This window comes from Nerophis lumbriciformis, linkage group LG25, assembly GCF_033978685.3.
Source record: "Nerophis lumbriciformis linkage group LG25, RoL_Nlum_v2.1, whole genome shotgun sequence".
NCBI lineage: Eukaryota > Metazoa > Chordata > Actinopteri > Syngnathiformes > Syngnathidae > Nerophis > Nerophis lumbriciformis.
In genome coordinates, this window is record NC_084572.2 from 8,752,759 (window position 1) to 8,767,500 (window position 14,742).

At 39.5% G+C, this 14,742-nt stretch overlaps 1 protein-coding gene across 1 annotated transcript in view; it reads left to right on the forward strand.

Moving 5' to 3' along the window:
* Window positions 1-719: 719 nt before the first annotated feature.
* Window positions 720-14,742, forward strand: part of plxnc1 (plexin C1) — a 63,781-nt gene continuing 49,758 nt past the window's right edge. The window contains exons 1-5 of the mRNA XM_061983634.2: window positions 720-1,895; window positions 2,018-2,140; window positions 12,923-13,054; window positions 13,125-13,225; window positions 13,301-13,406. Coding sequence (XP_061839618.1) covers window positions 852-1,895; window positions 2,018-2,140; window positions 12,923-13,054; window positions 13,125-13,225; window positions 13,301-13,406 — 1,506 coding nt within the window. The 5' untranslated portion in view covers window positions 720-851. The remainder of the gene's footprint in view (window positions 1,896-2,017; window positions 2,141-12,922; window positions 13,055-13,124; window positions 13,226-13,300; window positions 13,407-14,742) is intronic.

The window sequence follows — 14,742 nt, forward strand, 5'->3', positions numbered from 1 at the left end:
AGCCCGGCCCCCGGCTGAATTCTTTAAAGTCAATGTGGCCCCCCCCAAGTCAAAGACTTAGGGACCCCTGTTTTAGAATTAACTTTCACCAACTCAATATGTCAGTATAGCAGGATAAGTTAGTTAACTCTCTGTAATTACGGCGCCGCTAAAAATAGATCACCTGCGTCAGCGCTTATGATAACAATATTGCTAATACTGATATTCAAGGCACGACATGTAAATGGAGTATTATTGGTGGTTATTATTGTATGTTTTTTAGAGGGCTACATTTGTACCTACTTTGCACTTTAACGACTTAGAATGCATAGAAAAAGGAAAAAATGTGTTCTTGTCTTACATAAGGATTGTGAATGATAGGCAAATGCATTTGAAAAAAAGTGCACCTTAACAGCATGTAGTCTTAGTTTGAGCTACAAGGGGTCAGCAATGCACAGCTTTTGGGAATGATGTGTTGCTGTCATTCTTAGTGGGTCTTAAAGAAGAATAAATGAGAAAATATTTTGACTTTCAATCGTTTTAGAGGTGTGCATGTGGAATATAATACATTTTAAGTGAGATGAACACCTTTCTTTTTGGTATCTTTTGCAAGAGATTCTGTAGTGCTTGATTATAAATGTTGCCATTTGTTGTCAAGAATGTTTTATATCAAATACTTTTGTTAATTTGCTTTAGGCATTAAATGTTGGTGCTTAATTGTTAGGTTTTGGGCTGAAGTATGTCAAGAAGAAAATGTCTGTTAGCCACCGAGCGCCCTCCCTCCCACTTGAGTCACTTCTCCTCTGTGGTTGCGCGCCCTGCGCTTTTTACGCACTACTCCAGAGCGACAACAGCAGGGTGACAGTCCCGATATGAAAGTCCGGCTGATGATGTTGCTGCTGTCGATTGTTCTCATCAGTCTTCTTTGGCCGGAAGCAAGTCGCTGCTCGGTGGCAGGTGTAAACTTCACCGTGGTAGGAGACATCCGCCACTTTGTCACCACGCCCGATGCCGTTTACATAGCGGCAGCAGACAGGCTGTACCAGCTGAACCGCAACCTGAGTCTGGTCCGGACCGTGAACCAGAGAGGGGTCCTCACTGGCAAAAGTGATTCTGCACAGTTCTACAGAGTCCCGGAGAAGGCTGAATGGAACGCAACGTTCAGCGTCAACATGCTGTTGCCCTTTTTGGAGAATAAAACGCTCATCAGCTGCGGCGTAACGGACAAGAAGTGTGGATACTGCGAGCTGCTGGCGCTGACCAACATCTCCAGGGTAGTCTACAGGGAGAACATTCTAGTGGGACCCTCCAGGTACCCGAGCGCGTCCGTGGCATTCTTGGTGTCTGTGGCCAGCCGTGGCGTTTACATTATGACCGCCATAGAGCAAAGCAAAAACAAGACCGCAGAGAACATGTGCTCCTCCTTGAAAAGCGAGGTGCTGTACCTCTATGACACCGTTCACCACCAGGATAAAAAAGCAGGGAACCAAGGAGACATCTTCTCCATCTCTGGTGACTCTGCCACCCCGGTCTTTAGAAGCAAAGGCGACGTGGACTTTGTGGACGGATTTCAGATAGATTCTATCATCTATCTTTTTGCCAATGTGCCTTCTTCCGTAGCCGGCGGTAACAAAGTCCGCCTCCTATGGCTTCAAGCCAAACCAAATAAAGTGGATACCATGAAGTCGTTCCGAGGATCGTCCCTCATCATTCCCGGCGGGAAAGGCAGCAGTCTCGTGGCTTCCTCGGTGGTCTCGGGCCGGGTGCATTCGCCCCTCTGGGTCGGCGTGTTCAGTATGGACGGAGAGCCGAGCAACACCAAGCTGGTTCTGTTCAACATCACCCCTGATCTGAACATAAAAGAAAATGATGATCAAGACTTCAGTACCTCAACTACAACCTACAATCCCACTAAGGTTGGTCCATCACCTGGGTTGCCATATTGGTATTGGCTGCAGATGGACATGAATATCCTTTGACGTCAAGACTTGTTGTCAACTTGGATTGCCCGTCTAACGCCAGTGTCTGTGCTCCTCAGCCTAGAGAGCTGCAGCCACAGAAGGTGCTCTTCAAGAAGACCTCCATGACTTCTGTACTGGCTGTGACACAAGGAGCATGGATAGTCGTCTTCATCGGGACAGGCGATGGCCAGCTCATTAAGGTAGGTCTTATCAGTCAGTGGTGGTCTGACATGTGACTTACCAACCTTTTCATTCATCTACACCTGGCCCAGAATAACTGAAAGTGTGTCCGTGCAAAGCAAACCCATTTTTACGGTCAACATGTGCTACGGATGATTATCGTCTTTGGTCACGTCTAATTGATAGACAGCCATCTGTCGCGCTTTTTGCGTCTTACTCTTTGTAACCTGCCATGAAAAAGTCATTTGATTACTGCTGCTAACAAGACCAACATGTTCATAATGTCGCACGCTTGCCCCCTAAGGAGGAAGTCAAGCAGGAACCAAGAGTATGAGACCAAGGATGGTTTCATAATGCTGTGGCACTCTTCCTCTTTCTTAACCTCCTGCGACACATAAATATTTGTCTTAGGTTTGAATGTCTTTATTTTGTAGGTAATGTCCTTTTGTTGTGGACATAGTGGCAGTTCTTTCATCACATCATCTGATTTCTTGTTTAAATATGTTATGTAAAATAAACATTTGTCGCTCTACTCACCCATATTTCTTTATATATTTTATTTGTACATATACATTATAGAATAGAATAGAAAGTACTTTATTGGGGAGGAAATTCAGCACCACAGAATAGAATAGAAAGTACTTTATTGATCCCTGGGGGAAATTCAGCACCACAGAGATCAATAAAGTACTTTCTATTAGAGATGTCCGATAATGGCTTTTTTGCCGATATTCTGATATTGTCCAACTCTTAATTACCGATTCCGATATCAAGCGATACCGATACATACAGTGGTGAAATTAACACATTATTATGCCTAATTTTGTTGTGATGCCCCGCTGGATGCATTAAACAATGTAACAAGGTTTTCCAAAATAAATCAACTCAAGTTATGGAAAAAAAAAAATGCCAACATGGCACTGCCATATTTATTATTGAAGTGAAGTAAACTATATTTATATAGCGCTTTTTCTCTATTGACTCAAAGCGCTTTACATAGCTTTACAAACCAAATATCTAAGTTACATTTAAAGCAGTGTGGGTGGCACTGGGAGCAGGTGGGTAAAGTGTCTTGCCCAAGGACACAACGGCAGTGACTAGGATGGCGGAAGCGGTGATCGAACCTGCAACCCTCAAGTTGCTGGCACGGCCGCTCCACCAACCGAGCTATACCGCACCGGTATTGAGGTCACAAAGTGCATTATTATTTTTAACATGCCTCAAAACATCAGCTTGGAATTTGGGACATGCTCTCCCTGAGAGAGCATGAGGGGGGTGGGAGGTGTATATTGTAGCGTCCCGGAAGAGTTAGTGCTGCAAGGGATTCTGGGTATTTGTTCTGTTGTGTTTATGTTGTGTTACGGTGCGGATGTTCTCCCGAAATGTGTTTGTCATTCTTGTTTGGTGTGGGTTCACAGTGTGGCGCATATTTGTAACAGTGTTAAAGTTGTTTATACGGGCACCCTCAGTGTGACCTGTATGGCTGTTGACCAAGTATGCTTGCATTCACTTGTGTGTGTGTGAAAAGCCATAGATATTATGTGACTGGGCCGGCATGCAAAGGCAGTGCCTTTAAGGATTGTTGGCGCTCTGTACTTCTCCCTACGTCCGTGTACCACTCCGTACAGCGGCGTTTTAAAAAGTCATACATTTTACTTTTTGAAACCGTTACCTATAATTTCCGAGATTACATTTTAAAGCATTTATCGGCCGATAATATCGGCAGTCCGATATTATCGGACATCTCTACTTTCTATTCTGTTCTATTCCATAATGTATATGTACAAATAAAATATATAAAGAAATATGGGTAGGTAGAGCGACAAATGTTTGTTTTTACATAAAATATTTAACAAGAAAAAAAGATGATGTGATGAAAGAACTGCCACTATTTTAATGTTGGTCATTATGTTGATACTTGGAGAGCCAAGTGTTTTCTAAGGTGGTACTTGGTGAGGAAAGTTTGAGAACCGCTGATCTCGACCACAAGGAAGTGTGTTCAACGTAGATTATAGGTCATCATGGTAAAGACAAAATGGTTCAAGGTTTTTATTGGCCACTTATGCATCAATACTGGTCAACAGCACACAATAATGTAGCAATAAAATGTTTAATTTTCCATGTAAAAGGACTACACAGAGATGTCCTACAAATAAAGATAGTGAAGGGGAAAGTAGAATTGCATATATTGCACAAGTATTTACAGAGTTAAAAAAAAAACAGAACTCATTGTACATTTTTGGGGGTTGCACATCCTGTTAATGCGACGTCATGCGGGTTCACTTCCTGTCGTAGACAGGTCCGTGTGTGGATCTTCACATCTCTCTGGACCTTTCTGTCCTAACAGCCTATAGCTTCAATGTGCACAAGGCAATAGCTTGGGCAAATAAGTTCATGTGTCTTGTAGGGTTGTACGGTACTACACTGCAAAAAGTCAGTGTTCAAAAACAATAAAAAAATAAATAAAAATGAGGGGTATTTTACTTGAACTAAGCAAAATTATCTGCCAATAGAACAAGAAAATTTGGCTTTTCAAGACTTTCCAAAACAAGTAAAATTAGCTAACCTCAATGAACCCCAAAACACCTTAAAATAAGTATATTCTCACTAATAACAAGTGCACTTTTCTTGGTAAAAAAAAAAAAAAAAAAAAAAAGAGACCTTTTTGCGAGAGATCGGATCTTATCGGCCGATAAATGCTTTAAAATGTAATATCGGAAATTATCGGTATCTGTTTCAAAAATTAAAATGTATGACTTTTTAAAACGCCGCTGTGTACACGGACGTAGGGAGAAGTACAGAGCGCCAATAAACCTTAAAGGCACTGCCTTTGCATGCCGGCCCAGTCACATAATATCTACGGCTTTTCACACACACAAGTGAATGCAAGGCGTACTTGGTCAACAGCCATACAGGTCACACTGAGGGTGGCCGTATAAACAACTTTAACACTGTTACAAATATGCGCCACACTGTGAACCCACACCAAACAAGAATAACAAACACATTTTGGGAGAACATCCGCACTGTAACACAACACAAACACAACAGAACAAATACCCAGAACCCCTTGCAGCACTAACTCTTCTGGGACGCTACAATATACACCCTCCCCCCACCTCAAACCCCCCCATCTCCCGAATTCGGAGGTCTCAAGGTTGGCAAGTATGCTCTAGTTTACTCTGGACTGAAGCTGTGTGCCTTCATTGTTTTTGTAGCTGTTGTTTTGAGGCATGTTTGAAAAAAATAAATAAATAATGCACTTTGTGAAAGTCAAAGTATAGTATTTCCCATTGTTGTAGTGCAGGGGTGCTCATTACGTCGATCGCGAGCTACCGGTCGATCTCGGAGGGTGTGTCAGTCGATCACCAGCCAGGCATTAAAAAAATAGTCCTAAAAATGAGCGATCATAAATCTTCACTATGACGTCACTTTCGTCACTTGATTGACATTCACGGCACCCGAGGGTCTTCTGAGATGACGCTGACTGCTGCCAGCTCATTAAAATTACTGACAGGAAGGCGGGAAACACTTTATTTCAACAGACTCTGGCGCCGTACCTGTCATCAAAACTCCAAAGACCGACTGCACAGTTGCACAATAAAAGCTCTGCTTCATCCTGCCTGCGCTACCAAAATAAGAGTCTCAGAAAGCTGGCGTGCACAAGCTAGCAAGCTACGGAGTTTGCCGACAATGTATTTCTTGTAAAGTGTATACAAAGGAGTATGCAAGCTGGACAAATAAGATGCCAAAAACCAACCACTTTCATGTGGTATTGGACAGAAAGGAGGACTTTTTTTCTCCTCCATTCGAAAATGCGGACCTTATCAGCACCACTGCATAATCAATGCAAGTCATCAGAATCAGGTAATACACCAACTTATATTCTTGTCTTCATGAAAGAAAGGAATCTATATGTGTTAAACATGCTTGTATTATCTTTAAACACCTTTTAACTTATTAACAATATTAACTATATGTGTTAAACATGCTTGTATTATCTTTAAACACCTTTAAGTTGTTAACAATATTAACTATATGTATTAAACATTCTTGTATTATCATTAAACACCTTTAATTTTTTAACAATATTAACTATGTGTTAAACATGCTTGTATTATCATTAAACACCTTTAACTTGTTAACAATATTAACTATATGTGTTAAACATGCTTGTATTATCTTTAAACACCTTTAACTTATTAACAATATTAACTATATGTGTTAAACATGCTTGTATTATCTTTAAACACCTTTAAGTTGTTAACAATATTAACTATATGTATTAAACATTCTTGTACTATCATTAAACACCTTTAATTTTTTAACAATATTAACTATGTGTTAAACATGCTTGTATTATCATTAAACACCTTTAACTTGTTAACAATATTAACTATATGTATTACACATGCTTGTATTATCATTAAACACCTTTAGTTTTTTAACAATATTAACTATATGTGTTAAACATGCTTGCATTATCTTTAAACACCTTTTACTTGTTAACAATATTAACTAATGTATTAAACATACTTGTATTATCATTAAACACCTTTAATTGTTTTAACAATATTAACTATATGTGTTAAACATGCTTGTATTATCATTAAACATCTTTAATTTATTAACAATATTAACTATATGTGTTAAACATGCTTGCATTATCATTAAACACCTTTAACTTGTTAACAAAAACATATATTTCATAAATAAGTAAATATAAATGATATATATGAATGAGGTAGATCCCCACGACTTGATCAATTGAAAAGTAGCTCGCCTGCAGAAAAAGTGTGAGCACCCCTGTTGTAGTGGGTATCAGGATTATCTCAGGGAGAGCATGTCCCAAATTCCAAGCTGTTTTGAGACATGTTAAAAAAAATAATGCACTTTGTGACTTCAATAATAAATATGGCAGCGCCATGTTGGCACTTTTTTCCATAAATTGAGTTGAAGTTGTTCTCTTATTTTGGAAAACCTTGTTTTTGATTGATTGATTGAAACTTGTATTAGTAGATTGCACAGTACAGTACATATTCCGTACAATTGACCACTAAATGGTAACACCCGGATAAGTTTTTCAACTTGTTTAAGTCGGGGTCCACGTTAATCAATTCATGATAAAGTTACATTGTTTAATGCATCCAGCGGGGCATCACAACAAAATTAGGCATAATAATGTTTTTAATTCCACGACTGTATATATCGGTATCGCTTGATATCGGAATCGGTAATTAAGAGGTGGACAATATCAGAATATCGGATATCAGCAAAAAAGCCATTATCGGACATCCCTAGAGACAACCCTAGTGTCTTGTATTCATGTTAGCATCCAAGCTTGCCAGCGATTAGCGAGCGAGCTTGCTTCTCCAGGGAAGGAACGGTAACATTGGTCGGTGAGTTTATCGAAGTCTGGTTTTACCTTCGTCTGGGTTTGGACGATGACACTAACCGTCAGGAGTTTTACCGCGAACGACCGTTAATCTTTCGTCTCAAATCGCATTTATTCAAAATTCATGAGTGTGATTAATAAGCCTGACCATATTGTGAAATGGCAAAAAGAGGTCACAAATATGCGTGCCAAGGCGGGCAGCACGCCAAGGCCGGGACTAGGTGAACATTTGCCAATGATACTCAAACTTGCTTTATAAATAATATATATATTTAAATAAAGCATTTTTTCTCCTCTGTTGACAGCAGTGTTGGCGCTAGGAATTTTGAAAATGGGGTCCCAGGGACCCCATCAAGTCATAAAAATGGGGTCCCACAGTACATTTTTGGGGTCCCACTTTTTTGTAAGCTTTTTGAAAACAAATTATAAACGTATGCATTGTCATGTTATATCTCACATTCTATATTGTGTTTTGGAAAAAGGTTGTCATAAACGTTACTTCATTCATTAATAGAAATAATAAAAAAAAAGAAAACAAATGTGTATGCATATGTAAATGTATTCAGTTATAAATAAATAAATAAATAAATATAAACATTACATTTCACTTTTAAGCTTTTTTTATTTTTTTATTTTTTTATTTCACTTTTGTTATGTTTTTTTTTTTTAATAGTATTTTTAGAATGTGCCGTGGGCCTTTAAAACATTAGCTGTGGGCCGCAAATGGTAAAAAAAAAAAAAAAAGCAGGGGGTGTATATAAACATTCATTCACTTTCTTCTTTCCTTCATGGATCTAAACTTTACCACTGCCGGTAGTTTTTTTCTATGTTTTTATTTAATAAGTTGTAGGTGTATTTATTTCAGTATAAAAGTGTAAAAAGTGTTTTGCTTGGGTGATGAAATGCTGATAATGGTGTGCCAGGGCATACATACATTTTATATTTAAATCTCTGGAGTCTACATCAACTTCACATCTATTCCTCATTTCAAAATGTTTTAGTTTTTTTTATGTTTTTTGTTTGTTTGTTTTCCGCCCTTTTTTTGTCAAACAAAATTATGTTTTTTTTATGGCAAACACACACAATATGCAAAATCTTCCACCAAAAATATTTTTCTTCGTGGAATATTTGATGTGAAGTAATGGGAACCTTGGATAGGTCAATAATTCATAATAACATTGATTTTGATTCAATATTATGTGTTGAGCAATGACAGTTTGCAAGGAAAAAAAACAGCTTTGTTTTATTAGTCAACATTGCAACTTTTTCTAAATTACATTTCACCTTTAAGCTTTTTTATTTCACTTTTGTTATGTTTTTGTTTATTTTAATAGTATTTTTAGAATGTGCCGTAGGCTTTTAAAACATTAACTGTGGGCCGCAAATGGTAAAAAAAAAAAAAAAAAGCGGTGGGTGTATATTGTAGCGTCCCGGAAGTTAGTGCTGCAAGGGGTTCTGGGTATTTGTTCTGTTGTGTTTATGTTGTGTTTATGTTGTGTTACGGTGCGGATGTTCTCCCAAAATGTGTTTGTCATTCTTGTTTGGTGTGGGTTCACAGTGTGGCGCATATTTGTAACAGTGTTAAAGTTGTTTATACGGCCACCCCTCAGTGTGACCTGTATGGCTGTTGACCAAGTATGCTTTGCATTCACTTGTGAGTGTGAAAAGCCGTAGATATTATGTGACTGGGCTGGCACGCAAAGGCAGTGTCATTAAGGCACGCCCCCAAATTGTTGTCTCAGTGGAAATCGGGAGAAATTCGGTAGAATGGTTGCCCCGGGAGATTTTCGGGAGGGGCACTGAAATTCAGGAGTCTCCCGGGAAAATCGGGAGGGTTGGCAAGTATGTCAATCAATCCTCTCCCTCGCTCTCTCTGTCTCTGCCCCTCCCTCACCAATGCTGCTGCGTGCGCACACCTTCACAATTTGTTTTGTTTTTAACCCCTTCTTAACCCTGGACGTACATTGAAAATACACGCAACCCTGACTCAAAATGCCAGACATTTGAGGCATTTAAGAAACCCCGCCCGGACAGCCCCGCAAAAGAGGACATGTCCGGTCAAAATAGGACGTATGGTCAGTCTAGATCAGGGGTCGGCAACCCGCGGCTCCGGAGCCGCATGCGGCTCTTTGATCACTCTGATGCGGCTCAGCTGCATACTTACTGACCCCCCCGATTTTCCCGGGAGACTTCCGGATTTTGGTGCCTCTCGCAGAAACCTCCCGGGATTAATATTCTCAGAATTTCACCCTAACAATGATAATAAGGGCGTGCCGTGATGGTACAGCATTTAACGCCCTCTACAACCTGTATTAACAGCATGCCAGCCCAGCCTCTTTTAAAGCATCTTCTGTTTGCACACGTAAGCAACAGCAATGCATACTTGGTCAACAGCCACACAGGTTACACTGACGGTGTCCATATAAAACAACTTTAACACTCTTACTAATAATGCGCCACACTTTGAACCAAAACCAAACAAGAATGACAAACACATTTCGGGAGAACATCTGCACCTTAACACAACATAAACACAACAGAACAAATACCCAGAATCCCATGCAGCCCTGACTCTTCCGGGCTACATTATACACTCCTGCTACCACCAAACCCCCCCCCCCTCTGTGCGTCGGTTGAGGTGGGCGGGGTTTGGTAGCGGGGGTGTATAATGTAGCCCGGAAGAGTTAGGGCTGCATGGGATTCTGGGTATTTGTTCTGTTGTGTTTATGTTGTGTTACGGTGCAGATGTTCTCCCGAAATGTATTTGTCATTCGTGTTTGGTGTGGGTTCACAGTGTGGCGCATTATTAGTAAGAGTGTTAAAAAATTTTATACCGCCACCGTCAGTGTAACCTGTGTGGTTGTTGACCAAGTATGCCTTGCTGTCACTTACGTGAGCAAGCAGAAGCCCCATATACCTTGTGGCTCGGCCGGCACGCTGGTTGTAGTGGACGTTAAAAGCTGTACCTTAACGGCTGTCATGACTTGGTTCTGGGTGTTTGCTTTTCCGGAATGCAACGGAAAGTTGGCTCGGGCGAGACGGGAATGTGAGTACATGATTTATTTAATATATCGAAAAAAAGTACAAACGAAAAGCGCGCACAGTGGCGGAGAACAAACTGTGAAACCAAAAGACTATAGCAAAAAAAAGTACAAACGAAAAGCGCGCACAGTGGCGGAGAACAAACTATGAAACCAAAAGACTATAGCATTAATAAACAAAAATAGCAGCATGAAGGATGGACATGAAAACAAGTGTCAGGAATGGACAAAGCATAAATGTGTCACCAGAAAGACAAACTGAAAACAATGAACTTAAATACTACAGACATGATTAACGAAAACAGGTGCGTGACTCAAAACGTGAAACAGGTGCATGACGTGACAGGTGAAAACTAATGGGTTGCTATGGTGACAAACAAGAGCGCACAATGAGTCCAAACGTGGAACAGGTGAAACTAATGGGTAATCATGGAAACCAAGACAAGGGAGTGAAAAGCCAAAAACTAAAGAGTCCAATAACTAAACAAAACATGACTAAAACAAAACATGATTACACAGACATGACAACGGCACGTTCGAGAGAACAGTTTCCTTGAAATTCATAGTCTACTGGAAAAATCGGGAGGGTTGACAAGAATGACGCTGTCAAGCGCTATTCATATAAAACCCGCGGGCCGCACTAACATCCAATTTTCATATTAAGGTGTGGACCGTGTGTCTGAGACCCTTGCTTTATACATAGCATAAAGCAAAAAAAAACTTTCTATGCAGTGTTATTCAGAGGTGGGTAGTAACGCGCTATATTTACTCCGTTACATCTACTTGAGTAACTTTTGGGATAAATTGTACTTCTAAGAGTAGTTTTATTGCAACATACTTTTACTTTTACTTGAGTATATTTATAGAGAAGAAACGCTACTTTTACTCCGCTACTTTTACTCCGCTACTTTTATCTACATTCAGCTCGCTACTCGCTACAAATTTTTATCGATCTGTTAATGCACGCTTTGTTTGTTTTGGTCTGTCAGACAGACCTTCATAGTGCCTGCGTTTCAACAAATACAGTCACTGGTGACGTTCACTTCGTTCCACCAATCAGATGCAGTCACTGGTGACGTTGGACCAATCAAACAGAGCCAGGGGTCACATGACCTGACTTAAACAAGTTGAAAAACGTATTCGGGTGTTACCATTTAGTGGTCAATTGTACGGAATATGTACTGTACTGTGCAATCTACTAATAAAAGTTCCAATCAATCAATCAAAAGTGTGAAGGAAAAAAGACCCTTTTTTATTTCAACCGTACATCCTGTCAAAAGCCTAAAGACTGACTTCACAGTTCCTGTCTTCACAATAAAAGTGCTGCTCCATCGCGCCTGCGCTTTCAAAATAAGAGTCTCCGAAAGCCAGCACAAACAAACTAGCAAGCTACGGAGTTTGCCGCCAATGTATTTCTTGTAAAGTGTATAAAAACAAATATGGAAGCTGTACAAATAAGAAGCCAAAAACCAACCACCTTCATGTGGTATTAGACAGAAAGGAGGAACTTTTTTTCTTCTCCATTTGAAAACGTGGACGTTATCATCACTACTGTCTGATTCCAATCAATGCAAGTCATCAGAATCAGGTAATACACCAACTTATGTTCTTGTCTTCATGAAAGAAAGGAATCTATATGTGTTAAACATGCATGTATATTCATTAAAACACCTTTAACATGTAAACAAAAACGGCAAAATAAATAAATATAAATTATATACTGTATATATCAATGTGTGTATATATATATATATATATATATATATATATATATATATATATATATATATATATATATATATATATGTGTGTGTGTGTGTATATATGTTACTCATCAGTTACTCAGTACTTGAGTAGTTTTTTCACAACATACTTTTTACTTTTACTCAAGTAAATATTTGGGTGACTACTCCTTACTTTTACTTGAGTAATAAATCTCTAAAGTAACAGCACTCTTACTTGAGTACAATTTCTGGCTACTCTACCCACCTCTGGTGTTATTTCAAAAGATTTTTGTGGCTTCCATTGTATTCTTTAATTTGTGAAACTGGTCAAAATGGCTCTTTGAGTGATAAAGGTTGCCGACCCCTGGTCTAGATTAATGTGATTTTACAAATGTATTGTTTGACAGCTCTATTCAAAAGCAAGATAAGAGTCATAAATCCAACAGTTGTTAGCGGGCCTTTTCAAGAACACTAATGGCAGTGGTCAGCTTGTTTCTCTCTAAAGAGAAGTAGTAACCACAAGTAATGCAACTCCACCTCACCAGTGAAGTCATTTTTATTTGTGGTCGGCCATGTTAGTCCCACTAAATAAGACTTTATACGCGTGGTAATGAATATTCTTCCATGTCTGCTTGTCATCAGCTAAACGTGGACAAGAACTATCACACCACTTGTCCCACACTGCTCCACCGCACCGACGGCGACAGTAAGGTATTTCCCAGGATGCACCTGGATGCGGGGCGTCAACATTTGTACGCGGCCTTCAGTAAGACGGTAGGCGTCTAATCGACGTCGAGATGAATGCAAAAGTCCGATGCCGTTGTTGAGGGTGGTTGTGTTGCAGGTGCAGCGTGTGGGTGTGTCAAAGTGCCACACCCACACAACACTGCAGGACTGCTGGTCAGCGCAGGATCCCAGCTGTGTGTGGTGCCATGCTAAAAACAGGTTGGACACATCAAGGCAACCTCTAGTCACTCAGAAGCACGGTGATCATGATGGCCTTTTTTTTTTTCTTGCCAGGTGCACTTTTAAAGATGAATGCCCAAACTCCAGCTGGTTGTCCATTGTGGAGGACTACCAGCCAAAGATGATTTCCTACAGCGTGGAAAAGCAAAGTGATGGTCGGGTACGAGCTTGACATATAGTTTTTAATGATCTTGTTGTTTTTAACTGCCAAATGTGGGGGGAAAAAGAATTAGGAATTAACGGCTGTTTGGGAATGACACCTTACCGGCTCCCTGGGGTCAGTTCAAATCTTTACAGTACATTCCTAAAAACACTAAAGTGCTCCTGTTGTAAATTTGAACACTGTAGAACACTGGGGTCCAAATTTAGGATTTATATTACTGAGGCGTTCCTCAAGGTACCCCTTTAAGTCCTCTCCTTTTTCATAATGTGATTTATGTAACTAAGACGTTTGTTTACTTCACATGCAGTCAGTAGTCATTTGTTCAATGTCTTTAGTTATACTAGTGGTGTTCCTCAAGGTTCCATCTTAGGTCCTCTATTTTTCATAATGTGATTTATGTAACTAATATGTTTGTTTACATCACATGCAGTCAGTAGTCATTTATTCAATGTTTTTAGTTATACTAGTGGTGTTCCTCCAGGTTCCATCTTAGGGCCTCTCTTTTTCATAATGTGATTTATGTAACTAAGACGTTTGTTTACTTCACATGCAGTCAGTAGTCATTTGTTCAATGTCTTTAGTTATACTAGTGGTGTTCCTCAAGGTTCCATCTTAGGTCCTCTATTTTTTATAATGTGATTTATGTAAATTATATGTTTGTTTACTTCACATGCAGGCAGTAGTCATTTGTTCAATGTCTTTAGTTATACTAGTGGTGTTCCTCAAGGTTCCATCTAAGGTCCTCTCTTTTTCATAATGTGATTTATGTAACTAAGAGGTTTGTTTACTTCACATGCAGTCATTAGTCATTTGTTCAATATCTTCAGTTATACTAGTGGTGTTCCTCAAGGTTCCATCTAAGGTCCTCTCTTTTTCGTAATGTGATTTATGTACCGTATTTTTCGGACTATAAGTCGCTCCGAAGTATACGTCGCACCGGCCAAAAATGCACAATAAAGAAGCAAAAAAACATATAAGTCGCACTGGAGTATAAGTCGCATTTTTGGGGGAAATTTATTTGATAAAATCCAACACCAAGAATAGACATTTGAAAGCCAATTTAAAATAAATAAAGAATAGTGAACAACAGGCTGAATAAGTGTACGTACGTATGTACGCTGTATGTTTTCATCATTAAGTTTTTCTTCAGTAAATAGCCCGATGTTATTAAAATGTGAGTGTAATGTTAGCACTTTAGCATCACACACGCTAACGTGTGATGCTCCTGTCCCACTACTTAATGTTACCTTGTTGATTGTGATGTATGGCGTCTCTTACGTTGGATAAGTGCAGTTAGTGTACAGTCGTCCTTCGTTTATCACGGTTAATTGGG